Genomic DNA, 27,953 nt, shown 5'->3' with positions numbered 1-27,953 from the left:
CATAAACCTGATGGACAGCCCCGTCTCAGTGAGGGTCAGCTCAGAGTGCCCCAACTCATTTCAAAATATCACTGACCTGACCTACTACGTGATGCAGAGCTACCCATTTTCTGGTGTAAGAGCTCATAGCAATAGCAGGAATATATATTTTTTTTTTGCACAGTGCCCAATATATTTTACTTGCATGATCCTGACTTGCTACTTCTTGAACCTTGTGAGCCTCCTTTGGCTTTTCATGGATTTTATAGGATCTGTGGGAAAAAAAAACACAAGAGAAATTTGGCTTCTGCAAGCATCGGGGATTTCATTTCCAAGGAACCCACACTCATTCCTAGCTTGTGCACGGCGGGGCTCTGCTTGCAGAAACCCCATCCTCAGCTGGGGGCACGGAGGGGGTCGGGGCTTTGCTGGTGGGTGGGCGGGGCTTAATTTTGGGTGGGCGTGGTTTATCGAGAGTGGGCGGGGCGTACGGGCTGAGCCCGCCCCCGGGGGCAAGAGGGGCGGCGCGGCGCGGCGGGGTCCCGCATCCCGGTGCGGTGCAGCTCGGTGCAGCTCGGCTCGGCACGGCTCTGCTCGGCTCGGCACGGCTCGGCTCGGCCGGGATGGAGCTGGGGACGGCGCTGGTGCTGGCGGTGCTGCTGTGCACGGCTCCCGGTAAGCCATCGGAGACGGGGGGTCCCGGGGAGGAGCCGTCCTCAGCCCCGCAACCTGCCGGGGATGCCGGCGAGTGGGGCGCGGGGATGTGCGGGGATGTGCGGGGCGAGGGGGGAGGCTGCCGGCTCGGCATTGCCTCCTTGCCACCCATCGTGGCCGGCCGAGGACTGGGGGTCCCTCCCCGTGCTGCCCGCAGGTGATGCTCGGGCTGGGGGTGGCGGAGTGGGGGCAGCCCGGCGGGGGCAGCGCCTCCGGACCAGCGGGTTTTGCTTCGGAGGCAACGGGGGGCAGCGGGAACGGGGTGAAGGAAAATGCCCCTGGGTGCGTGGGAGCTTCAGTTCCTAGTAAAATGCATTAAAAAAAGGGTTTCTTCGCGGAATTCATTGATTGGTGGCCTCAAAGAGTGGAAGCGTGCACGATTTATTATAAGAAAAGCTGGTAATCCCTTTCCCCAGGGAGTGAGATCATCAGATGAAGGTTCACTTTATTTCAATGTCCCACATCCTCTCGTTAGACCTTGAAGTTGGCAACGCAAGAAAACAGGAACTCCACCCTGGCCGGCTGAATTGTCGTGCTCTGCAGCTAGCTCCTGACCATCTGCCTGGGCTTCCTGTTATGACAGAGTTTTTGAACTTTCTGGGATGTGTGAAAAGTCATTATTTACCCTTCCCTGTTAAGTAGGTGATGGGAAAGTGTCTGCTTAAAGCATACTGCCTAAAAACTCGTATATGATGCTTTACTTGTTGAGTAGCATTTGCTTTTGTCATTGCATTGATCCGAGGTTTGTTTATGCCTGTTTTCATAGGTTTGTTTATTTCTCTGGATCAGCCAAGTCTCAGCATCCAAAAAGATGTCCTCACCATAACAGCAAATGATACTCTAAACATTACTTGCAGGTAAGGGCCAATCTGTCCAGTCTAATTTTGGTAGGGTGATTTATGTAGTGAGTTTCTGTACAGAATTGGAGGTGATCCTGTCTCTCCCCCATCATTGCTCCTGTTCCACACCCCTTCCTTGTTTCCCCTCACGTAGCTTTTCCCTGGCAGATTCTTGGAGTATGGCATATAAAATGCTTCAGAGTAGGCTTAGTATGACACGGGAGGGAGCTGGATGCTGTGTGACTTAGATTCATCATAACTTTGTTCTCAGGTAGCTTCCTCATAGATATTTACAGTAGGTCCGCTGATGTGAATTTATCCTGCATGGTCTGATGCTCCATGGGATGGGATGAAGGCAGGTCTTCTCCAGAGACCTTAGGAGATAGCAGAGCTGGGGTTCACAGCTTGGCACCATTACCGATGCTCGTGATGTGCTCACGCTCCCCTAATGTTTGATTTTCCAGCGGCCAGAGAGCTCTGTACTGGTCCTGGCCAAACAACCAGAGCAGTGCTGAGAAGCGCATCTCCGTGACGGACTGCAGCGACGGCCCCTACTGCAAGACTCTTACTCTCCTCAGAGTCATTGGCAATGACACGGGGGACTACAGATGCCTTTACAGGGACAACCAGGCAGCCACAACCATTTACGTCTATGTTCAAGGTAAGTGCTTACGCAGTTCTCATGTGGCTCTTCCCCTAGCCTCACAAGAAAAAAAGGGTATTGAATATCTCAAAACACTTTTGACATTATCATTTCCTAGTCCTCAAATTTCCAGTCCTATTAAACTGTTGCTTTCCTTATTTTTGTGTTGAGTAATTACATGCCAGCATGCTAGTTATCAACAGGAATTTCTGTTTACCTGTAATTTTAAATTGACCTCCCGATATGCAGTGCTTGGTCTGCATTCTCCTCCATCCAGAGCTTAACAAATGCATCTCTACTGCGCTCTGTCCTCTTGAAGCTGAGTTATCACTGACCTCAGCAGGAGTTTCATATGAGAGGGATTATGTAAAATGTATTTTTAGCAAAACAGATCCCTTCTACAGCTTGCAGTACCTGATACTGTTAAAGAAAACAAACAAGCAAACACATATAACCTTCTATGCATGCACAGACTGTAGCAGTAAGATCTATCCAAGTTTCAAAAGCTAAGTTTTTACACTCAGGCTGATGGGAATGCTGTTGTGTGTACAAGACACTGTGAAACCTTCTCTTTAAGAAGGCACATTCAGACACTGAGGCATCTACCTGATTCCTGTTGTCTGGTCCACCCTGTCTCATTTTTCTTGTAACCTACCATTTTTAAAAATAGAATGCAATTATATGCATGGGTTTGCTTGTTTTCTGAGCTTGCGAACTTACATTTTTTTGACTGACTTTGAAAAGGATGCTGCCATTGGGGGAGCCAGTGTAGCATGTCACTGCTTTTAACTGGTATTTCCTGTAATACTTACGCAAGAAAAGTCACAGTAGGGTAAATCAGATTTGTGTCGGCACAAAGACTGCAGTGGCAGGAAGCTATTCTCCAAAGTGTGTATTGCTGCTGATAAATGTTTTGAAAATAATGGTATTGTAAATCTGTGGGGCTGTCAAAATACATCCTCCCTTTTTAGTCTCATCATTTCAGGGTTTTACCAAATAAAAAAGAATACAACTGATTTGAGATGAAATAAATAGGGAAAGGAAAAAAATTGGAGAAAGTTTCCTTCATGACCACAAGACAAATAATATTTATTTACCAATTGAATATTTTTCTAGATTACCGATCTCCATTTGTGACTTCAGTTAGTGATCAGCTTGGCATTGTGTACATCACTAAGAATAAAACCGTGGTCATACCATGTCTTGGAACCGTCTCCAATCTCAATGTCTCTCTACACGCGGTAAGAAAAAAGCCCATTATTATTATTTTAAGAGTTAGTTGAGATCACTGTGACATAAATACATTGCTTGAAGTATAAACATATTTCTTGAAAACTGCCTTTCCTCCTTGGGAGCTTTGCAGGCTGTGGTTAGGAGGAGGTGAGTGTTGTAACCTTACTCATCCATGATCCTGTGCTCTGAGAGTGGAGATTGCCTGAGCTAAGACGTTAAAACAGGGATCCTGCCATTATGGGAAATGTTGCGCTTGAAAATTCAGGGTTGTTTGATTTTGAAATGTGACTGTGATCTGACTGTGTATTTTATCACTATTTCAAACAGAAATATCCAGAAAAAATATTTGTTCCTGATGGTAAATCGATTTCATGGGATAATAAAAAAGGCTTCACTATACCCAGTCATCTAATCAACTATGCAGGCATGGTCTTCTGTGAAGCCAAAATAGACAATGAAAGCTACCAGTCTGTGATATACATAGTTGCGGTTGTAGGTAAGCCAATGTTTTTTCTCTATAGACAACTTTCTTTTGCTTTCTACAGCATGCTGAACCAATTACATTTGGTTGGACTGTAGGTTATTCAATACTGACAATGTAGCTAATGCAAGATGTATGTTGTGGTATGTATTACTTTTCTGTTAAATGCAATGTATTGTGTTCTTTCTAGTTCATCACTGGGACAAGTGCTTCTATTTTTAGTTTAACATAAGTTGACAGGGATTTTTTTCCCCAACAATGCAAGCCTTTTTTTCTAAAATCACTCCCTTCCCTGCTTTATTTGCTTGTTCAGGATCCAAGTAATTATTGAAGGGAGCTAGAGGCAGGCATCCATCAGCAGCAGATGGAAAGGAATTGCTGTGAGAGTGTACCAAGGGAACAGTGGATCTGAGGGTCACACTAGGAATTAGGTTGTCTTGTCTGCCCTCAGACATGTGTCCTCACCCTGAAGGGAATTTGTGTTTTACTGTTATATTTCGTCAATGGTTTATCAAAACCCAGAAATGCCAGCTCCTGAGCTGTGGTGCCATGATGGGGGGTGAAGTTTCATCTAGGTTGGAAGAGACCTCAAAGATCACCATGGTTTGTCCCCGTGCTGTTAGGAGGTGGCAGCTGCTGGTTGAATTTCTCCTGTGTACGTCCTGTCGTGACACTGTCTGATGTGGCTCTCACGTCACATGTGGGAAATGTTTGGGAGAGGCTTGCCCTTCCTTCCAGGCTCTTTCACACGCCAGTCATCATGCTGTGCTAGGGTGTCACGGTGCCTCTTCATAGCTGTGGTTTTAGTGGGAGTTTCAGTGAATTCATTTGGGAAAGTCAGTGTTGGGTGCTGTACCCCTCAATATTTTGTTTGTGCCTTTTTCTTCCTCCAGGATACCGGATTTATGACCTGACGATGAACCCACACTACCAGGTGGAGCTCGCAGTAGGAGAAAAACTGGTTCTCAACTGTACCGTAAGGACGGAGCTGAATGTGGGGATTGACTTTAAATGGGACTACCCTTCTATCAAGGTAAAACCATAGTAACTGAAAGAAGCCAACATCACAGCACAATTTGGTTTAGTTACAGTGTCACTCCCCACTTCATAATGCTGACAAGGCAGCTGATAATACACTCAGAAAATTGCTGCTATATGCAGGTGTTCAAAAGATGGCAGGAAGAATAACAATAAAACTCCCAATCACCTGTCTCTTTTCTATTACAGGAAAAGCGTGCAACCATAAGAGATTTAAAAACCACAGCAGGAGAAGTAAAGAAGTTTGTAAGCACTCTGACCATCGACAGCGTGAACTTAAGTGACAAAGGTCGATACACCTGTGCAGCATCTAGTGGCCGTATGAACATGAAGAACAGCAGCTACTTCATTATCCATGGTATGGCACCTTCCACTTCAGTTCTGCTGTTTGTCGCAGCTTTTGGATGGATAACTGGGATGCAGGAGGCATTTCGGTGATGAATCAAACGACAGAAATGAACCAAACTGCGGCTACAGTACTTCTCTTGCACCCACTAGTCTGTTCTTGAGTAGGATTATTTTTATACCTCAAGCTTATCTAATAGTAACTTTTTGAAGAAGTTACTGAAAGATGTAAAATCCTATGGGAAAGTGGGCAGCAAAATTAAGTGAAGTAAACCTCCTGTCCTCTTCTGTGATGATCTCTAGGAGGGCTGAATTAGCATAGATGACATTGCGTAAGGGTTGTTCTCCCACCAGGTGAACATAAGTGAGGTCCTGGTGGCCCTGTGGAGCAAGGGTCTGGGTCAGCATGAATGAAGCTAGGCAAATAAAAATTTTGGCTTTTACATTATGAGTAGTTGAGTTAAATCAAGTTCTGGTCATACGGAAATGATGCAAAGGAAACAACTTTGACTAACTGCAGAGATAAGTACGAGGCCACATCCTACAGCCTTTTCTCAAGCCTGTCTTGGGCACAGCCCCAGTGGCTCCACTGGCTTACTTCTAGAAAAAAATAGTCAGCATGAGAATGACCTGTTTTTTAACACGGAGTCAGACAAAGGGTTTTATATTTTGAAGGATGGTGTTTTCCTGTGTCTAATTTCAGAGGCCAGAAAATTTTATATGTATATCTCTCTATATAGATAGATACCATACATATTTGTGTGCATATTTTAACATTCAAAATTATTATGTAGAACAGTGATTCAAGATACACTCTTTTTTCTTTTTTCTTTTTTTCCTGGGTTCTTCCTATTTCTCTTCAGGAGCCAAAACTAGATCATTTCCTATAATGAGAGTACGAGATATCATGTCAATACCATCCTAAATTTAGCCAGAAGGCTAGTTGTTGTCTTAATCTGCATGCAAATTTAAAGCAAGTAGGGTAAATCATTTCTAAGTGCGCTGTCACTGGTGAGGTTCGAGTATGTATGTTCAGCCTCATGTCAAATACATAACTATGATATTGTAGTTTTGAATACTTTTTTTTTTTTCATGGAATGAGTCAGTCAAGCCAGTTTTATGATATATATAAATAGAAGTATTGGAAAGGATGAAAAGGGGATGCTCTGCAGCTGAGCAGTCCTCGGAATTCCTTCTTTGGCCACAAAGTCATCATGGCTCAGTAGAGCACCAGGTCTGACTGTTGGTGTGCTGCCTTGAGAGCTGAGTCTGGTCTCTGCTTTCCCAAGCTCCCTGGCAGGGAACTGCTTGGTTTTTCTGTGCAAGAGAATGGACTGGGTTTTCATGGTGGGTCCGGCCCTTCAGAGCCTAGGTTGGAGCTGACTGTGCTTTACCAGTGCTATCCTGTCACTAGCCTCTGTTGGTCATCTGCAGTTAGATGCTAAGCCAAATGGAGATCATTTATGCTTTTGTCCCCATAGAAAGACCATTGCATTTATTTTTTACAGAAAGTCCTTTTATTCATCTGGAGAAAATGGAGAATGTTGTTGAGACGAGGTTGGGCGATACAGTCAAAATTCCTGTGAAGTTTAAAGGATATCCTCCACCAGAGGCAAAATGGTAAGAATCAGGACACAATGTGTTTGAAAAACTGAGCTATTCTTAGTCGAGGTATATCACTAAAGTATTCAGAGCATTGTTTTGTTTTTTTTTGTGTTTTTTTTTTTTTTTTTCTGTAGGTACAAAAATGGAAAAGCCATCAATGCAAATCATACGGTTAAGCTTGGCTACACATTAGTAATCACAGAAGCAACTGAGAAGGATGCTGGGAATTATACTGTTGTCCTTACAAACCCTACTAACAAAATGCAGAAGAGACATATGTTCACCCTTCTTGTGAATGGTAAGTGATGCGCAAGGGTAACTCTCCTCCACATGTAGATGCTGTGTGTTGCCATTCTTAGGATTTGATTTCACGTCAGAGCTAGGAAGATATGAATGGGCTGGGAGCTTGGAGGAGAGCACTTAAACCCCAGCCCTGGGGATGTAGAGTTGGCCCGCCTCTCTTGGCTCCTTGCTCCAGGATGTGCTGCTGGAGAGGCTGCAGGCCCCTGTTGTTGTTGTGATGGTGCTTGGTGTGTGTTTTTTTTTTGTTTTCTGTATGTTATTTCTTTGCTTCTGTGTCCTGTTCCTTTCCTGCCCTCCTTGCTCTCCAGTGCCGGCCGTGCTTCTGGAGTCCTCCCCCACCCTGCTCCATCCTGGCCCTGGTCTGCCTCACCCATCCTTCCTGCCCTGTGCCGGCTGTCCCGCATCTTCTGTCCTGCCCCACACAGCCCTCCTCCTCCTCCTCTTCCTCCCAGCTTCCCAGGAAGCAGCCTATCTGCCGTGCTTTGAAAACAGTAGGTCTTGGAAAGGGCAGTGAGGGTAAACGCTGAGGCGTAACATACATTAAATGGCTGGGGATGGTGACGGGACCTCAAGAGCTACTTTTTAAACTTGGGGGTAATGAAGGGAGATTTTGCTGACGATATTAAGCATCGCATCTTGAGGTCCTGATCATGAAGGCATTGGGCAGGTTCACCTCTTCCCAATATGTACTTGTCCTCCGAGGTACTCTGCATTGTACGCAAATGTCCCCAGCTTCTCCAGGGTTGAAGCGACACAGGGCACATGTACACTATGCTGTTGGGGAGCCTCATGGGGTGTTACAGCCTGTTCTCTCTTCCAGTGCCCCCCCAGATCGGCGAGAACGCACTGATGGCCCCCGTCGACTCCTACAAGTATGGCTCAACGCAGATGCTCACCTGCACCGTCTATGCCGTCCCACCGCCCACCGCTGTCCTGTGGTACTGGCAGCTGGAGGAGGAGTGCACTTTTAGCCCCCAGTGAGTGGCAATGGCAGGGCTGGGAGGTCACCGTGATGATGTATGGCTGGGTGGAGAGTGATGGGCGCTAAAGGGTTCCGCCCCAGGATTTGATTTTGCTCCCTTTTGAGTCAAGGCAAAGCTTTTGCTGATGGCGACTCTAGGCTCCAAGTGACACTCAGTAGAGCATGACCAAAATTAGCCCCGTGACCAATGAAGAAGATTGTTGCACTTGATAGGCAACCAGGCTCTGATGAAGTAGTCAGAGAGACAAGGGCCACCCACGGTGAGGAGCTGGCAGCCCTTTCTTGTTGCCTTCAAGCCTTCTTGAAGGGCACCTTGGCTCGTGCTGGGTTTTGAGCACAGCTATTTGTGTGCCCCCCTGCCAGATCCCCCATTAGGCTGCAGGCCTAAAACTCAATCCCAAACACAGGAAATTTTCTGTTTATGCTAATTGCAGATCTTTTTGTTTTGTTGTTCTTTTTTTTTTTTTTTCTTTTCCTTATGCTCAAGTGCTGAGTGTGACGGTGCTCTTTATCTGTGTGAAAGTGTCTCTCAGAGGAAGCGCTCTGATTGATGTTGGGGAATGATAGAGAGAGTGCCTGACTGAGATTCATGCAGCTTCCCTTATCTGGGCCTGCCATAAGCCCAGATTTCCTTTTTAAAAAAAACAGGCAAGAAAAAAAAAAAAAAGCATTCTTCTTTCCTGTTGTTGTTTTCGAAATGATTTCCACTAGTTTCTTCCTTTGGTGCCTGGTTGTTTCCTACACAATGGCTACTGTCCTCAAGAAATTCTTGTAGGGAGTTCAGTGATTTCTGTGTCTCTCTGTCTTCCTTTGAACTAAATTAACTTGAATCATCCATTTTTGAATGGAGGTTTGTTCCCAGAATAGCTGCTTCCCTCCAAGCATCCTGATTGAGCTGACACAGGCAGATTAATTAGGAAATTCACCTTTCAGCTTGAGGGTTTCTTATTTTACAGAGCATAAAGGTCTCAGAAGGTGATAGGGTGCAATTTAATAGAAATGTTTCAAAAACCATACTTTTCCCTCCCAGACATAGGCTGTGGCCAATGATCCATAGATCTTTCTAATATGCAGATATTGTAGATCAATATCTTCATATTAGAAAGAGAACACTAAACAGCTTTCTTGAAGGGCTAATATTCTCCAAAAGGTGATAATATGGGCTGATATGCCTCTTCTTATCTCTCAGAAAAGTTCGCTCGGGAGCCAATCCATATGCATGCAGAAAGTGGAAAGTGATCTCGGAGAGAAAGGGAGGGAACCAGGTTGAGATCAAACACCAAGTTGTTACTATTGCTGGGAAAACAAAGGTGAGCACATTTTCTTTTCTATTGGTTGGGAATGTTTAGTCCTGTTCAGCAGTCTACATGTCAGTAGTATATCAAGAGAGTCGAGAATATTTGCCTAAGAAACCTGGGGATCTGCTCTCACTCAATCTTGTAAACTCCTGCAGAAGCTAATAGGCAGAGGTGGACACTTAGCCCCTTAGACATCTACCCAAAGCAACGTTTCAGTGAGGAACTTAGCTTGCTTACATCTCAGTGCTTGTCTTAGGGGCTTGAAGTTAGTTGATGTTAGTAAGGAGAAGCTGGGGAAACTGAAGAGCAGAAAAACTTGTAGGTATAGTATTTATTGACACATACACCAGAGCCTGCTTTTTGTTGTTTTATTTTGTGTTATTGTTACACACCTAAGAGAAAAAATGTCATGAAAGGACTGTGCTTTGGATTTGTGCTGTGGAGGGATTTTTAGTTGTGTAGATACTTGCAGAGCACTTTGCTGACCTGCTGTGGTGGTCAGGCTCGCATATGTGCTTCAGCACTGATGTGGTATGAAACTACTTGATTGTTCTTTTGCAGACTGTGAGCACCCTTGTGATTCAAGCAGCGAATGTATCTGCTTTGTATAGATGCGTGGCTACAAACAGAGCTGGGTCAAGCGAGAGAGTTATCTCCTTTCATGTGACCAGTAAGTATACCTTTTTGAGAAGTCATGCTAAATTAACGTTATTTTGTCTGCTTCACTATTTAGAGGTTCTTCGACACTATTGTCTGATTCCTGTCCTCTACAAAATCCTTTAATCCTTTAGGCTTACTGAAGGTTTTCCTAATGCAGTCTTTAAGGTCACCAACTAACTTCAGCCAAGGGACCGGTTCTGCTGGCGTCAGTGGAGTGGCAGTCCCATGAAACTGGTGCAAAATGGGCACTAGTATCATGACAGTGATTGCTGTCAGGCCTTTGCAATCATTTAAAAGAGCTAGAGAGAAATTATGGTAGTTTCACAAAATGATTGTAGATGCAGTGTGAAAGCTAAGACTAGTATTTTCATAACTGATGGCAGAGAGCTTCTGTCTTGAAAGTCAGTCCCTGTATTCACTTGAGTTTAATTTTAATCCACAGCAAAAAAAGAAACCATGTAGTAATATTAAGAATCATCACTGGTTGCCAGAAATTTCTGTAGGAAGAACTATATTCATTACACAGGCCTAACTTTGATCCATATAAAAGTACTACTTTGAATGAGATTGTACTCTTTGCATAAGTGATTAATTGATTTGCCAGTGTTTTGTTTCCTCATTTAAAACTAGACAAGATGAGGAAAAGGCTATGTTTGTGAAATGGCTTCTTAATGTTAATGTTGGCAACAAAATGTGCACCCTAATAGAAATTTATTTTGTTTTTAACTTGCAGGGGGTCTTGAAATTAATCTCCAGCCTCGGGGTCAACTGACAGAGAAGGATAACATGTCTTTACAGTGCACAGCAGATAAATTCACCTTTGAGAAGCTATCGTGGTACAAACTCAGTGCTCACGTTTCACAGACGCCCTTTGGTGGGCTGCCCATGCCTGTCTGCAAGAACCTCGATGCCCTTCAGAAGCTGAATGCCACCGTTTCAAACACCAATGGGGAAAATGTCACCTTAGAGCTCATCCTCCGTAACATCTCCCTCCAGGATGGAGGGGACTATGTGTGCATTGCTCAGGACAAAAAGGCCAAAACACAGCACTGCCTGGTGAAGCACCTCACTGTTCAAGGTATGGATCTCTTACAGTGACCTGAGTTGTGCAGCTATGTAAGCAAACAGCTACAGTAGTGTCAGATTTTAGCATCTTCCTTCCTTGTATGTGCTGTCTGATGGTGTGCTTAGTTAAATAGGTTTAGACCACTTATAAGCAAAGGGGATGTTAGTTGAGCATGATAATGTTTGCTGAATGCAGGTCTGGGTATGGCCATCCATCAGGGACTTACTATCCCATCGGCACCAGTGAGGAAGCATTGATCATGCTGCTGTGCTATGCTTAGAGATGAGTTTGGCTTTTGCATAAATAATAGCATATTTAGCTTAATAATTTCTCAATTTTACGTTTCATAACACTTTTTTTCCCTGAAGTTGTAAATGCATGTGTACGTTTGCAGCATTAGTGCTACTGCATTGTGCCGTTGAATCGTGGGTTGGAAGTAATTCAAGTGCAAGCAATACAAGCTGGTAATCAATTAGCTTTTCACACAAATAATGACAACTTTGTTTGAGAGCCTAGATGTCTGGGCTTGTTAGGCAGCTGTGGTGCTGATTCATTAAAATACCTGCGCATCTTCATGGGTTGTCCTGAATGAATGTCTGATGGACAGCCGCTGTCAGACTTCTCATAATGAGCCTGTAAATAGAAGTGGGAGGGAAGCAATTTCTCACCTATTCCCTCTTCCCTCATCAGCCTGAGCAGTTACAAGTTAAATAGTTTAAAACAGATTACATCAGTGCTGTTAAAATTTTCATTTCATATTGTGATTTTTCTTATGTCATGTGGAAGATTAACCATGATCTTAAAACGAACACTGCAGTTATTGGTATTATAAAAGAACTTGAGACTTCATTACTAGGCCAAATGAGCAGTGCCTCTTGAAGCGCTGTTACTGCAAAAATAGATACTTTCTTGACTCATCAATTATTTCACCTTGTTTTCATACCAACAGAGCCCATGGCACCCACACTTGCAGGAAATCTGGAAAATCAAACAACAAACATTGGTGAAACCATAGAAGTGTCTTGCACAGCAAATGGCATTCCTCCTCCAAACATCATGTGGTTTAAAAATAATGAAACGCTTGTTGAAGATTCAGGTGAGGGATTGATATTGTATTATGAATTTTCTACTACTTAAGGAATTCCTTTCATAGGGCTCACTTTTGATTTCCATCTCAAAAAGTTTCATTTTGATTTTTTCATATGAAATGGCATAAAAATAACAGAACTAAGAAGAATGGTTTTTTTTCCCCTAGGTATCGTTTTGAAAGATGGAAACAAAACACTAACTATACGTAGAGTGAGGAAAGAAGATGGAGGGCTATACACCTGTCTTGCCTGCAATGTTCTTGGATGCACAAAAGCAGTGGCATTTTTTGCAGTGGAAGGTTAGTGTCAGCTTATTTCCAGGTTGTGCATGCAGTTGTTGTGGTCACCAAAATAAGAAGAACAGAGTGAAGACTTTGTGCACTCTGTTGTGAGTGACATTACATTTCATTAATAGGAATATGTAGTAGTTTGGGGTAAGGGAACTCCAGGCTTCATCCTCCAAGCTCTCAAACTGTTTGTGAGACTCATCCTCATTTGATCTACCGGTCTGTAAAGTTGGAAATCTGTGTATGACATCCTGTTTCTCTTCAAGAAGTATACAGTGCAGCTCACTGGGGTCATGCAATGGGGTGTGCAGGAAAATCTGTATGGTGCAAGGGGTGAAAATACAGGAGTATGATGCGGGGAATGGGAGCTGAGGAAGAGAGCTGCTCCTGCACATTATTAGTGTTATTATAAGTCCTTATTTTCACGTGTTGTTGTAAAACCATGTTTTTTCATGCCTCGGCTGAAGCATGTAAACAGACAAGAAAAAGGCTGTTCTCTGGCTCATTCTCAGCACTTTATTTCCTACATGATGTATTTTTTTTTCTAGTTCTGGAGAAAGAATCTTTCTTTTTTGGTATTCTGAAACAATGATTTATTTTTAAAGTGAGAGATTTTACTTTTTATTGGCTGCCAAAGGTCCAGATACTGTCCATGGAACGAAACTAGTGCTAAGAAATTGTGTGGCATGTAAAACCACACAGAAGTAAGCATATTCCAACATAAAAAACAAGCTTTTTGTTTTGTTTTGCTTTCGTTTGCTTGCCCCATGTTGCACTTCTAAAACAAACCTTCAGAACAAGGACCTCTATTCTGTGATATAATGAATGAACAAAACCAATAGCTTCCAACTATCACTCAGATATTCATTTATTTCTTCCCAGGCGCTGAAGAGAAAACAAATCTGGAGCTCATTATCCTTGTTGGTACTGCAGTGATTGCCATGTTCTTCTGGTTGCTTCTTGTAATCATCCTCCGGACCGTTAAGCGGGTAATGAAAAAATTCTCGTACTGTCCTATCAGCACTGGTCTTGCATGACAAATGAAAGCTGACTTGAGTCCTTTTGTGTTGTTTCTTTCCATTGTTCTTAAATCAACAGACACATTTTTTCTCTGCATGCCATAACATTCTTGCCTGGAACTGTGGGCACAGAAATTTGTTTTTAATTGAACAGGCCTCCACAAGAGAAAAAAAAATGTTTCGACTGTTTTTGTTTATTTAAAAAAAAAAAATGCAAATAATTAATGATGATCACACAATGACATTGCATAGGTGAATGGTAGCCAGGGACTTCTGGGAAACAGTAGAATGAGAAAGTGGCACTTTGCACATCTCCAGCAAGAAAACTGTGCAACTACAACTAATGCCATTTTCCAGGCCAATGGAGGGGACATGAAGACCGGCTACTTGTCAATCATCATGGATCCTGATGAAGTCCCCATAGACGAGCACTGTGAACGTCTCCCATATGATGCCAGCAAGTGGGAGTTTCCCAGAGACCGGCTGAAGCTAGGTGCGTCTTCCCTGCACGAGCCATTTAGTGATTATGAAGCCTGCTCTGCACCAGGAGGTGTTTGCACCATGGTGCTGCTCTGATGCAGGACCTCTTAGACCGGCTTTGGGGTCTTGGAGGATGTAATGCAGCCTTTCCCTGTTACGATCTCTCTGTTAATTTCTGCTATATAAATTCAGTTTACAGTGCTGTTTATTCTGCATCTTTTGGCCACTGTGTCTGGCAAATAAATCTGAATCTGTTCATCTTCTCAATTCAAGGTAAACCTCTTGGGCGTGGAGCTTTTGGCCAGGTCATAGAAGCTGATGCCTTTGGGATTGACAAAACTGCTACCTGCAGAACTGTGGCGGTCAAGATGCTTAAAGGTAAAGGAAGATGGTTAAAACTTCACCTTGAATGCTCAATATATGGATATTGCCAGTCCCACAACCAGTAGATAGAAAGATGAGCAAAAACTAATCAAAACGTTTATACCACCAACACATAAGAATTTAGCTTAATCGTTGGTGTAAAGTATACCTTAACCTTATCAATAATTGCAGTAATGTCACTGTAGTTTTGTAGCTGTTGCTTTGTAGACTTCAGAAGATAAACTTGCACTTGCAAGCAATTTTCACATGTCCATATTTGCTGGATGCAACCTGGTAAGGTGGCTTTCTGCAGGGCTCAAACAATGAGTCTTAGACAAGCTCCAAAATAAGTAGTAGTTATGAGCAGCTTTGTCCTCTCTTTAAATCACATTATACTGCCTCACATTTGCCAAGGAGAGTTCAAAGCTGTGGTTCCCAGAGACCTACAAGTCAGACTTGGGTGGGACAACAGAGTAGGGCTCCCTGTGGCCAGGGGCTGTATCCCATTGATGCTGTGCTGGAGGCGGGTGGCAAAGCCAGGGGGTTTCTGGCAGTACGGTCTGAGCAGTCACACAGCACAGGCACTGTTCATAACACTGGTTGTTGTATACTGCCAGGACTCATTGCAGACTCATAGCAATGGGATGGGTGTGCAGTAATGACAATAAAAATTTAAAAAACCTTGTCTGTCCACCTTGCTGGTGCTCAGGCAGCCTGTGGAGAGCTCCCTCTTCCACCCCTCACTCCCCATTGCTTCAGCTCTTTCCTCCTACCCTTCTGTCCCTGGGAGATGGAGACACCAGTCACATCTCCTCCTTTTGGTGAGGACAGGGTCAGTCACATTTGACCCTGACCCTACCTCCCCAAGTCTGTGAACCCATTGGACCCTAGTGTGGACCCCAGCAGCAGCTACAGGACAATACTTATTCTTGTCTGCATGGGCTGGCTTGGAGGGTCAAATGGCAGTGTAAAAGCTGATCAGAAGGTCTGTATGAAAAAAGATGGCTTGTGTCCCTGTTCTGATGTGCTGCCCTGGGCAAACTTTTTTTAAAAACAGAGCAGAACCATCCTTGTAGTACATGTGGCTGGCTTTCATTGGTGTCTTGCAGCATAGCTGATGCAGGCTACCAATTATAAAGACTTCTCACTAGATGGGCTAGAAAAATAATGGAAGAGAAGGTAGAGGAGGGGAAAACTTTTTCCTATCTGTGATGCTCCTGACCTGTGTCCTTTTACCTCTGCAGAGGGTGCGACCCACAGTGAGCACAGAGCACTGATGTCAGAGCTGAAGATCCTCATTCATATTGGCCATCATCTCAATGTTGTAAACTTACTTGGAGCCTGCACAAAGCCAGGAGGTAAGTAAATTTTCAGCAGGTGGGAAGGTACTAATGAAAACCCTATTTCTGCCATTTCTGATGCCTAGAAATTTGAGTTTTGAAACTGAGTGTTGGTAACTGATAACAGTGAGCAGGTCCAGAGATAGGGTAAGAGCTCAGAAGCCCTGTGTACTACATCCAGCTCCACCCTTTATTCACCATTGTGAACCCTTGAACACTCTTATTTTGTCACTTTGCTTATCAGCACCTCAAATTCACTTCTCTCGTAGACACCCCAAAGTAGTCTTTGGGTCTGAGTCTAGTAGGGGATGTCACAAGTTGGTCTTATTCTTGTCACCAGCTACAGTGCAACTTCCCTCTTTGACTTTGCATGGGGTGTGGGTGCCTCTCTGTGTGTGTAGGAGGGGAGATTGCAATTTGGAGTCCAGCTCTGGGTGGATGAACCTTTCTGACTTGATAATCCAGAACAGATGTTTCATTTAACAAATCCAGCACTGAACGCTAATTTGGAAGAAATTCAGTGTAAAGTAACTCAGTAATAATTTTTCAGGGAAACTGACTTGTTGGCTTACTGTGGGATCAGAATTTAATTAGTAAAGTTCCATGACAGAAGTGCAGTAGTTGAATGAAACATAATCCGTAAATATTTCTTTCTTTGTTTATTCCATAATAAAATAGACGTGGCCCATATCTGGAACCTAGGATGGAAATTTATCATTTTAATATATGCTTATATGAAGCAATTTGAGCATGAAATACCACATTTTGATTGTACATTAAGGCATCGATGTTTGAAGCCGAGATTCCCGATTTAAGTCGTTAGGACTTAAACTGTGTAGACAAAAATGCATGGATGCATGTGTGTACTGTATTGCAGATGAGTGCTTGATTGCACTGAAATTTATTCAGATATGCACATTGCATCCTTACAGTATGACTTAGCATAGGCAATTATTGGCACTTTAATTAAAAACACACAAGTATACGTTTTCACATATGACCTTAGGTTTATGATTTTGAAAAGCATGTGCTTTCTTTTCCTATTTTTCCCAACAGAAGAGGAATCTTTTTTTTTTTTTTTTTTTTTTTTTTATTATTATTACTGGTATATTTTAAATCTCTGAAGAAGTAGTAGAGTGCTTTTTGGAATGCATGTTTTTCTAACCACAAATCATGCTACAAAATAAGGTGGGGTATAAACGATCTTTCTAAGTGTTTTGTGTGTTATGCAGGCCCACTCATGGTGATCGTGGAATATTGCAAATTTGGAAATCTGTCAGCCTACCTACGGAGCAAGAGGAGTGAATTTATCCCATACAAGGTACAGGAGTTAAGATTAACAGTACAATGGTTGATATGTTGTATTTTTCCACCCACACTTTTTCTGTTTCTTGTGTAGAGTGTAGTAGCGGTTCTTGGGGACGCTGGCTGTCCAGTGCTTCTCATGGGAATGAGAGATGACAAAGACATCAGAGGTCATCTAGTCTTTCCCCTGGCCCCTGAAATGTAGCTATTTTGTTATTGTTAGCTTAAAATGTGCAAAGGAACTGGGCTTCCACTATTTCCCTTGGCAGATTATTCTACACTTGGCCGTATCTGTCAGGAAGTTTTTTCTGATTATCTGCCTGAATTTTTTCCTTTCTTAGTTAAGCTCCAGACCACCTTAAATAACTGCACTCCCTGCTTTGTGTTTATGTCCAACAGATATCCATAGATATCTTTTATCACATGATTATCCTTTCCACTTTGCCCTTGGCTTATTGCTGAACCGGGCTACCCATATTTTGTATTCTGGCTCATCCACAACCAAGAGAAAGGCCTCTAAGCTGTGCTCTGCAGAGCTGGTAGACCTGTCCTTCAGCCTCCTTGCAGCTGCTGTATGTAGATCAGAGCTTCTTTAAGCTGTTTGTCAGTTCTCCGGGGGGTTATTTTTCTTCATCCTTGGAGTCATTGTTTACTATTCCATATTGGCAAAGGCAACTCGCTGCATCCTTTTGTGAGGTAAAAAGGATAAACAGCTATCTGAGGGGCCTTGAGGAAAGAGGCAAGGTTTCACGAGTGTGCTGACCCTTGCTTATACAAGCGTTGGAGATGGGAATCAGCAATGGAAAAAAACAGTGCTGCCACAGGAGCTAAGTAACTAAACTGAAGCAGGACAAAATGGAAATGTGATAGAAGAAGTCTGAAGTGCTGGGATCCTCTCCAGGGGCATTTGGTGGCTCTGGGGAAGGAGGAAATAAATCAGATTTTGAAGGCTGCTAGGGTTTTGGCCAAAGTGTAGAGGTTTAGTGGAAGGACCTTTGCAGCAGTAAAGCAATAGCAGTATGGAGATGCCCGACTGCATGAGAGGGGATTCGGCAGCATCCATGTGTGTTTGCAGGTGGTAGGGACCAGGACTTTGGTGTGAGGCTGAGAAGAGCAGAAGCCTGACACTCGTCAGTGTTGATTTCTTTTGAAGCATGTAGAGATGGAAGTGGAGGGTGGCTGGGAGGCTGAGGAAGCAGGCTCTCGTGGTGCTGTGAGGTGGTGCCCATGATGCAGAGCATGGGGAACATCATTGCCTCACCCAGGGAAGCTTCTGACACACTTTCTGTTTCTGATTTCTCCCACCTCCCCTCCCTTTGCTAGACTAAAAGTGCCAGGTTTCGTCAGGGGAAGGAGAACTATGTTGGGGACATCTCCACGGACCTAAAGCAACGCTTAGACAGCATCACAAGCAGCCAGAGCTCAGCAAGTTCTGGGTTTGTGGAAGAGCGGTCCCTCAGCGACGTGGAAGAGGAGGATGGTAGGATATGTTTTCTCCTGGTTTTGGAGCAGCTGTCATTGGTGGAGGCTGATGGGGGACATGGGAAACAGAGTGATTTCCAAATCTTCCTCAAACTGTTTGCAGAGTATTTCCTGGATGACCAAAGTTGCTGAGCTATGGATCACTGTAGTTCAGCATCCCAAACTCCTCACCCAATCCCAGATAACATCCAGGCTGGAAGGGTTCATTTTTAGTGCACTGCCTTTTGGAGAACCATTCCAAGGTCTTCAGGAAAAATCAAGGAGCACAACTTCCAAAGGTAGCATAGAGAGGGTGTGCCAGAATGCTAAATTAATTTCCTCAGTGTTTATCCAGAGGTTAAATATCGTGAAACACCAGCTGCATCACTGCTTATTCACAGAGAAGCTGGATTGCCTTCCTTCTGTGCAGGTGGTCCGTCAGGAACAGGAAACCTGAATTATCCTCTTATTCAAAGCCTCCCCTGGATATACATATGCTTTGCAGTGGTTTCACTGATGTATTTGCCATGTTCTCCTTTGGCAGCGACAGCACAAAGTGCTCACTGCTGCCAAAGTGTTTCAGAGAGCACTTATTTCAGCAAGTGGTGGGATTAGACTGGTCAAGGGGAGGCCGTAGCTCAGCTGCCTTTGTCTCAACTACTACTGAAAATCATGCAATGCAAAGAAAATTATCAGTATATTAATGATCCTAATAGGTAACATCAGGCATGCTCTTTATGAGGTATTCCTACACCATTTTGGTTCTTTCCAGACCTCTTCAGTGTAACCGCTGACCCTCTGAGCCTGGGCTGTTTTTGAAGTGCGTAGGCCTAAAGCAGGCTTCGAGGTGAGGGTTTGAGCCAGAAGAATTGTAGTTTGTGGCAGATTTCTTAAAATCAAGAGCTGCGCACAGAACTTGAGACATATAATTCAGTAGGAACTAAATGCTGAGGTACCTGTTGGATACTTGAGTACATTATTCCTCAAGGTGACTAGAAGGTGAACTTAGGCTTCTTCTACCCAAAATTAGCAGGGCTTTTTGCCAAACTCAAGATTTTCTCCCTGTGGCATATTTTTCCCCCCTAAGGACTAGGTGTGACCTTCTAATCTGCTTCCAAAGTCATCTGCTGAAACCACAGCAGGCCTTCCCTGTCCTAGGAACTCATGAGCTGTAGTTTTGGCTGTTTTTCTTTTGGGATTGTTTCACAAATCTTTCCGCTGGTGGGAACTCTGCACGTCAGTGAGGAAGCCTGGAGTAAAACCCATCATCTCAAAGTGTATTTGAGATATAGGGTCTAGTCTGGTGCAAAATGGATTGCTAGTGCAATTATACAGCCAAAAAAAAAGGGGGGGGGGTGCTTGTTTTGCTCTTCCAGCTCACTGTGACATGAGGTTAAGATGGACATTTACCTAAGAAGCAGTTATGGGTAAAATCAGTGACAAAGGGCATGCCTGACTGTTGCCTGATTCTTTGCAGCTGGTCCTGAAGACCTTTGCAAGAACCCTTTGACCATGGAGGACCTCATCTGTTATAGCTTCCAGGTGGCGAGAGGAATGGAGTTCTTGGCTTCACGCAAAGTAAGGAACTTCTCAGGAAGAGTGGCATGTTATTTATTTGACTGTAGGAAATAGTGCTGTAGGTCTGTGGAAGGAAACAGCGTGTTCATCTTTGGACTAGCAGTCATCCGCAACATTTGCTTTTTGCCCTGAGACATATCTGAATCGTAAATATTACAGAGCGAAACAGCCCGTGCGTTTATTGACACAAATGTTAGTGATCTGTATAAGGTTTATGGGTCACCGCTTCATAGAAGAATGATTAAGTAGTTGGAGGAGGGGAGCTGATGTACGAGGATGACGAATTAAGGACAAATCCCTGGTAAATGGAGCTACACTAGAGAGGAGAGCTTGCTCTGAGGAAGTTGCCTGTAACTTGTGGAAGGAGAGACAATGCTCATCTACCAAACTTTGTGGATATTGTCCCTTCAAAGAATCTCTTAACAAACAATTAATGCCCTGGTTGTTGATAGCACCTCACCTGCATTTTAAACTTCTATAAGTGCATCTCCATGGTTTGATCCTAAATATGTATAGTAAATGTTTAAAAGGATGTAAATTTTTGTAAAAAAAAAAAAAATGCCAGTGAGAATGAGGAATTCCCTGCAGTGGTATAAAAAAGATTACTTGGAAATGGGAAAAGGAAATAGAAGTGGAGAATATAGCACTGCTCTAGAGTGCAGGCTAGGTCTGCATGACAGGTGTCAGAACTTTTTCTAAAAATGTGCATTTGTCCACTTTTATGCATCCTGGTCAGTGTGTATATGTAAAAATAGGTCTTTCCTTGATCTGTATTTCTAATCCATACTAGAAGCAAATCCGCAGCTACTTTCAGAGCCTAGATTTTTTAATTTGAGCTATTGAAGATTGAGTTTTGAAGTTTTTGGTTGTTGGCTATGCTGTCATTCTGCATAAATAAAGTCATGGAATTTTCTCTCTCTAGTTGGGATTAGTTTGTATTGGAATCGAATTGGCGTTTTAGTCTGGTATGTTTTTCAGAGCAAGAGTGGAGTATACAGATTTTAGTGAACCTTAATAAATCTAAAGGTAATCAGATCTGAACCTGTTTTGTGTCAGCTTCTTAGGATAAATAATTAGCTAACTTCAAAGGCCCTTTCTGCGTAGTGGATAAACAGATGCATGTTTGTATTTGGGAACACAAGTATTCCTGAGCCAAATCAGTTGTGACCATCAAAAAAGCACTTAAAATCAGTAACAGTGGATGCTGAGGTTTCGTTTTCTTGAAAGGTTTTAAGAATTATCTGGCCTTTGAGGGTAGGAGAGCACATATGTGAAAGAGATCAGCCTTGCGGTCGGAGCTGTGACAACAGGCAGCATATAAAGTTGTTTACTTCTCTTTGCAGTGCATCCACAGGGACCTGGCCGCTCGTAATATCCTCTTGTCAGACAATAACGTGGTCAAAATCTGTGATTTCGGCTTGGCTCGAGATATCTACAAAGACCCGGATTATGTCAGAAAAGGAGATGTAAGTTTCAGACTCTCTATTTGAGAGAGATAATGTTTTTCACCTTAAATGGCTTTGTGGAAACTCAGTGTTTTACTGAGCCATGATATTTATTTATTTTTTAATGAAAATGCTTTCAGGCCAGACTACCCCTAAAATGGATGGCACCAGAAACTATTTTTGATAGAGTATATACCATTCAGAGTGATGTGTGGTCCTTCGGAGTTCTGCTGTGGGAAATATTTTCATTAGGTGAGTCATTTTAATTTTATTGACCTTCTTAAAATTTAAACAACAGAGTCTGTTGAAGAAAACAGTCAGAGTGTTCTTGGATTCTCTTCAGCACTTTTTTTTTACTTCTCAAAGATTTCCTGTTTATTTTCTCCATCAAAATGAAACCCTCAAATTTCCTTAAAAATGCAAATGTGGGAACATGGACTTGAATGCATCTTCATACAATTTCAGTATGTGATTATGTGCCTCATTTAGTCAATCAGTTGCTGTTGCCATCATAAATATAAATTGTTTGCACATCCAAATATGCTGAACTACCTTATTAACTCAGGCCATAGTGGATTATATGTCTGAAAATGAATTCCAGATCTTAAAGAGCCTAATGCATTCAAATTACCATTGCTCTCATTTTAGGCGCGTCACCATACCCCGGAGTGAAAATTGATGAGGAATTTTGCAGAAGACTGAAAGAAGGAACAAGAATGAGAGCACCAGACTACACAACACCAGAAATGTAAGAAAACATTCTTTCAGCTGCCACAGTTACCCCACAGCAATAACAGGTGTTTAAGCAAGCAATAGGTTCTGTTTTCTTTAGGATGGTATTTTAATGGGCTTGTCCTTCCAGGTACCAGACAATGCTGGATTGCTGGCATGGAGATCCTAAGCAGAGACCAACTTTTTCAGAGCTGGTGGAGCACCTGGGGAATTTACTGCAAGCCAACGTCCGTCAGGTACATGAAATGTATTCTCTGATTACTAAAACTACCAATTGAACCTCATCCATATCACCAGCCACCAGAAAATACCATGGATGGGTACTGACCGCTGGAGCCATGGGAGAGCCTTTCCTTCTTCCACTGCTCCCAACAAGCAGTTGGGATGACTGGCAAAGAAGAATGATCCCTGCTCCAGGAGAGCCACCCAGAGCTGGATGCACAGGACTATGTCCAGGCAGCATCTGAAGATCTCCAAGGAGAGAGTCCACAGACTTATGTTTCTTATGTACAGTCTTTTTTTTTTTTTTAATGTATATCGAACCATAACCTGGTATAGTTGGATTACTAATGATTTAGACTCCTGTCATGAACTATAGTGTACTGTGACTACAAAAGACAAAAATTATTTACTGTCTGGTAACTAATAGCTAATTATGTGTGTGTCATATCATAACCCAAAAGAGAAAGATGAAAAAAAAATAGGGAGGAGTTGGAATCTACTAAAGGATTTCTTATGGCACTACAAATAGATACACAGTACTGAAGGATGCATAATCCAATTTTTCATGCCTAAGAGCATAAATTTAAATAAGTGGAGAAAAGTTTTTAAAATATCATACTTGTTATTCACATCAAGTGAGATTCTGAAGTATTTATATAAAAGTTACTTTTTGCTATCTCCGTTTCATTCTTTTTTTCGTTTACCTCATACATGTAACTTAGTCTTTATGATTTATATCCTGTAATCCAATTCAATCTCATCTTCCGTTTAGGTCTATTTTTTTTCTTGAGATTCATGTACTTTGCATTATTGGGATTCAAAAATTACTGAAAATAACATTTTTTTATTTCAAAGACATCAAGAAAAGACTCTGCATACACATTTTATTACGTCATATAAATATATATCATATAAAATTCCCATTTTTTAATCTTAAAATACTTGCCAGGGGTTCTTTAAGTTTCCTTTTTTTTTAATGTAGCTGCTCCTGCAAAGCTGATATAATGCTTGTAATTTAAGAAAGCAGACCAGGTATCTCTGCTGAACTGACTCATTCTCCATATATGTGTGTGTAACTGTATATCTCTATGGTCTATTTAATTTTTGTATTTTTTTCACTGCATTCTACAGGATGGTAAAGACTACGTTGTCCTTCCTTTGTCAGTATCGCTGAATATGGAAGAGGATTCGGGTCTCTCTCTCCCAACTTCACCTGCTTCCTGTAGGGAGGAAGAGGAAGTCTGTGATCCTAAATTCCATTATGACAACACAGCAGGAATTAGGTATTTTATATGGTGGACATCCTATTGGGGCCTCTGGGCAGTTTTTGTTCATGCTGGGGGCAGGGAAAATGAAAGGAAGAGACTTCAGCTGCTCTGCTCCATATTTAACCTCCTCTATAGGGATGAGAATAAAGGTTCTGTAGGCAAAAACAGGTTTCTTACCTTCCCAAATACTAATGATAACCTTTAGATTTTTTTCATTATCCTTTTGGTATTTAGTATTCTCTTTAAAAGGAAAAAAAAAAAAAAGTCCTGCAAGAGTATTGTTAGTTTTTAAGAAACAGAGCAAATACGAAGTTGTATTGATCCGATTCAAGTGTGTTCACACTCTTACATTGCAGCACCCTTAAAAAAAATAATGGTAATAGATCTGTCGATAAGTAGCCTCGCTGGCATTTCCCCTCCCAACATGAAATGTTGGTACATAGGTCATGAATTGATAGCCAAGGGGAATGCAAGGTAAATTGTCACTGGGTTTTGTCCACTGCTTGCTTCTGTTGTGCTGCTGGGGTATCCGTGATGGACCTGTAGTGGTAGGTGCTGTGGGGTATTGTAGCAGAGATGAATCCCCTATGTGGTTCTGGGAAAGACTATGTAGGCACAGTGCTTTTCACACTTCAGTTTAACGCTTCAGTCCTAGAGATGAACTTTCAGCCTTGTGTTTTAGTAGTGGGGCACTCCAAAATATAAATTTTTAAAGCACAAAAGTCTGTGTCCTGCTCTCCACAAAAGTATTAGCTATGAGGAGAGGCTGATGACTACAGCCTTTAAATCAAAGCTGGAGGAGGAGAAGCAAGCACAGGGAAAACACAGAGAATATTAAAAATTATTTAGATTTCTGAGGCAAATTAAAATCAGCAGGAGGCTGGCAGAACTTGGCACAACCAGACTCAAAAGCTGGGAAAGGGGATGAATGATGCCTTCAATTGCCTCCAGCTTTGCACAGGTGTATGCAGGCTTCTCTTCCAATTCCACAATGCCCAGAGTGACTTTTTTTCATTAGCTGTCAGGAACATAAATTAGCCCTGTTTAACTGAGACAACATCCTTTTCACTCCATATGCACCAAGAGAGAAAGCTGGGGGGTAGCTGTTGTGCTTGCTGTATTAGTTCCTTCATGAAAGTCTGGTGTGTTGTGTTTTGTTGTTTTTTTTGTAGTTGTTTTTTTCATGGATGTCATCCTGACCAGAGGGCTTCTTCTGGAGAAGAGCCTTCATGAGGGATGTAGTGCTGCCTGTTGTGATCCCCATGGCTTAAGGGCGGCAGTCTGCAGAGTCTGCTGTTGTTGTCCTAGGTCCAGCCAGGGGTCTCTGAAGTTCAGCCCAAAGAAAGAGACACATGCCTTTGCTCCAGGCTCCTCTGTTTATTATACTTCTGAGCAAAGCTTGCAGGAAGTGAAGGCCTCCAGCATAATTGAGGAAAGGAGCTGTTTTTTCAAAGCTGTTTCTTAGAATTTGCTCAGAGATCAAGGTTGTCAGGAGCAGAAGGTCAGAAACTTGCCACTTTCTAGGCGGCTCATCCTTTTCAATAAATGGATATTTTGAGGTTTGCATAATATGTTTTGACACAAGGATAAATTTCTCTGTAGGGAGATAAAAGGATTCTGATATCATAGTGCTGTTTGCAGCCAAGTTGTGGATACTGGACACTAAGTTTTTGTTTTTGTTTTCTTTTTAGTCAATACCGGCAAGGTAGCAAAAGAAAAAGCCGACCTGTGAGTGTGAAAACGTTTGAAGATGTCCCATTGGTAACCACTGTAAAAGTTGTTCAGGAGGTGAGTTTGTCTGCTGTTTGTATTTCTTTCCCTTTTATTGATGTGTATTTTTTTTCTTTTTTTTTTATTCCTTTACATTTAATGCATTTTAACACCTTTACAGGAAAACCAAACAGATAGTGGGATGGTTCTTGCATCTGAAGAGCTGAAGACATTGGAAGAGAGAGACAAAGAAGTGAAAATACCCTTTAGGTAAGGCTCAGGCTGCAAAGAGGACTGACTTTTTCTTGCAGTAATTCAGAACACTTATAGCTTTGTAAATTTTCTTAAAACATAAAATCTTTTCTTACTATATATTTAAAACACACCGAAAGAAAAGCTGTGCATTGTATGTCTGGTCATCCCCATTTGGTACCAAGAGAGGGAAGGTAACACAGCTGCTGCAAGCATCAGGCAGCACCACAGAAGGGACTTGTATTTATCATCTGCAAAAGCATCAAATACCCATTGAAAGAACCAAGCCAGTGCACACAACTGGAATGACAAAGAGCTCTCTTTTTTTCTAAAGCTGACTCTTTAGTTTTCAGGATGTACCTGGGTGTATTTTCAGAGCATTGTATAGAGCTTTAATTGTGCGGTTCACAGGAAACACAGTGGCATTCATGTAGCTGAAACCTCACGTATGCTCTCTGAGAGCTTCTCAGAGGAATTATTTTGTGCAAACAAAGGTATAGAGCAGTTACAATTGTACCTTGGATTAATTATACAAAGCGTCTCAAAATTTTCTCTCACTTTCATTTGAGGTCACAATCTATCTCCCTGCACTGCTATAAAATCAAGTATCTTTTTCATGCATTAGTGAAGTTAGGGCGTGTAAAAAAAGCCTGTCCTTATAATCAAACACGTTTAAAAGGGCTTAAAGCCAGTTTTATCAAATACATGATTTTGCTTTTGTTGGTGCCGTCATGGAAAACAGCTGCCACCAGAAGACAAGTCTCAGGGGCTCTCTCTGATTTCCTTCCATTTGCTTTCTTTGCAGCACGCTGGTGCCCAGCAAGAGCAACGAGTCCGTCATGTCGGAAGCCTCCAACCAGACGAGCGGGTACCAGTCCGGGTACCACTCGGACGACATGGACACCACCGTCTACTCCAGCGAGGAGACCGAACTCTTGTGCACCCGGGAGGCTTCTCCTGCCCTCTCCTGTGCGCAGGGGCTGCCATATGATGGTGCCACGCCGCTGCCATCCCCACCGCTCTAGGGCAAAGCCAGCGGCTCCAGGTCCCCTGTGATGTGCCTTCCTTGCCTGGGCTGGCGGTATTCGGGTTTGATGTGTACAGAGACCACGTCCGCAAGACTAGGAAAAGACGTTTTTTTTTTTTTTGTGAAGAGGACACGGGGGCATCTTGCAGCGAAGAGGCGCAGTGCCAGGCTGTGGGGTGCTTTCCTCCAGAGATGCTGGTGGCCGAGGACATTCAGCTCTGGCTGGGGTGTGTGGGTGCAGTGCCGACCCGATGACACAGGCAGCTTTGTGGCCTTTGGGACCCTTGTGACATGCCAAGTATCTGACCAACACAGGCAGCGGCAGGACATTCAGCTTAACTGTTTCTAGTTGTACGAAATAAAGGCACAGCCCTGCTCTATTTTTTTTTTTCCCGGCTGGACTCCAGGAAGGAAACAGCACGGCACTGGCTTCTTGTTTCTCAGAGTTATCCCTTGCCTGCACCTCCACAAACAAAAAAAGGAACCTCCAGCTCAAGGCTCTGGCACTCACCGACAGCCTGAGGCTAAACATAGGCAGGGCTAAATATAGGTGCGGGCGATGGTCTCTGTCCTTGGCAGAGAAAAAAGTTGCTGTACCAGACCTCATGAGCTGTGTCCCCATAGGGAAGACTTGCCTGGTTAGCGGCAGGGAGCCGAGTGATGGGATGTGAGTGCCTGGGACATGCCTCCCCTTCAGGGGTGGCCCAGGCAGTCCTGTGGTCCCAATGGGGTATCCTAAGCACACCCTACTTTCTCATCTCACCCCCTTCCCCAGATGTAGTCAGGGTCTTTCACTCGCAAACTCTAAGTCTGCACCGGCAGAGACTGGGGTTTCTGCAGTCTTGGGAATCCGTGACTGGTTTCATGGCAGCTCCAACCTTCTCTGAGGCACGAGGTTGTAACTAAAGGTTGGACAACTTCTGACCTGTGCTCTTGTAGTCACAGAGCTCCATTGATGGACACAATGCAGGCTACAAGGTTTTAAAATGTAAAGCTATTTCTACCGAACTCTTTTTTTGTATTTTTATAATGTTGTTTTTTGGTTTTGTTATTTTTTTTTTGGCTTGTTTGTACTTACTATAAAGTCAAATGCTGGGAACCATGAGTATAAGGCATATACAGTATTTATAGCCTCTCTATGTAGAAATAAATGTAATATATTAAAATATAAATATATATTATATAATGTA

General features: G+C 42.9%; 1 protein-coding gene across 1 annotated transcript; it reads left to right on the top strand.

Moving 5' to 3' along the window:
* Window positions 1-487: 487 nt before the first annotated feature.
* On the top strand, window positions 488-27,953 carry KDR (kinase insert domain receptor). The gene is made up of 30 exons (XM_068680347.1): window positions 488-654; window positions 1,460-1,550; window positions 1,997-2,193; window positions 3,292-3,416; window positions 3,736-3,904; window positions 4,783-4,922; window positions 5,117-5,285; window positions 6,781-6,892; window positions 7,012-7,175; window positions 8,001-8,157; window positions 9,352-9,472; window positions 10,022-10,130; window positions 10,854-11,198; window positions 12,136-12,282; window positions 12,442-12,573; window positions 13,444-13,550; window positions 13,938-14,073; window positions 14,334-14,438; window positions 15,668-15,781; window positions 16,996-17,084; window positions 18,392-18,548; window positions 20,007-20,107; window positions 21,451-21,573; window positions 21,693-21,804; window positions 22,201-22,300; window positions 22,415-22,520; window positions 23,638-23,789; window positions 25,466-25,562; window positions 25,666-25,754; window positions 26,542-27,953. The coding sequence occupies exons 1-30, from the start codon at window positions 603-605 to the stop codon at window positions 26,759-26,761; spliced, it is 4,038 nt and encodes a 1,345-aa protein (XP_068536448.1). The 5' UTR covers window positions 488-602; the 3' UTR covers window positions 26,762-27,953.

This window comes from Anas acuta, chromosome 4 (assembly GCF_963932015.1).
Source record: "Anas acuta chromosome 4, bAnaAcu1.1, whole genome shotgun sequence".
NCBI classification, from domain to species: Eukaryota; Metazoa; Chordata; class Aves; order Anseriformes; family Anatidae; genus Anas; species Anas acuta.
The sequence above is the reverse complement of the archived record's forward strand: the minus strand, read 5'-3'. Positions and strand labels throughout refer to the sequence as shown.

Coding starts and splice junctions, on each gene's coding strand:
- KDR (XM_068680347.1), top strand. CDS start 603: ATGGAGCTGGGGACGGCGCTGGTGCTGGCGGTGCTGCTGTGCACGGCT. Junction 4,923..5,116: donor GGGACTACCCTTCTATCAAG/GTAAAACCATAG, acceptor TTTCTATTACAG/GAAAAGCGTGCAACCATAAG. Junction 13,551..13,937: donor TCCTCCGGACCGTTAAGCGG/GTAATGAAAAAA, acceptor GCCATTTTCCAG/GCCAATGGAGGGGACATGAA.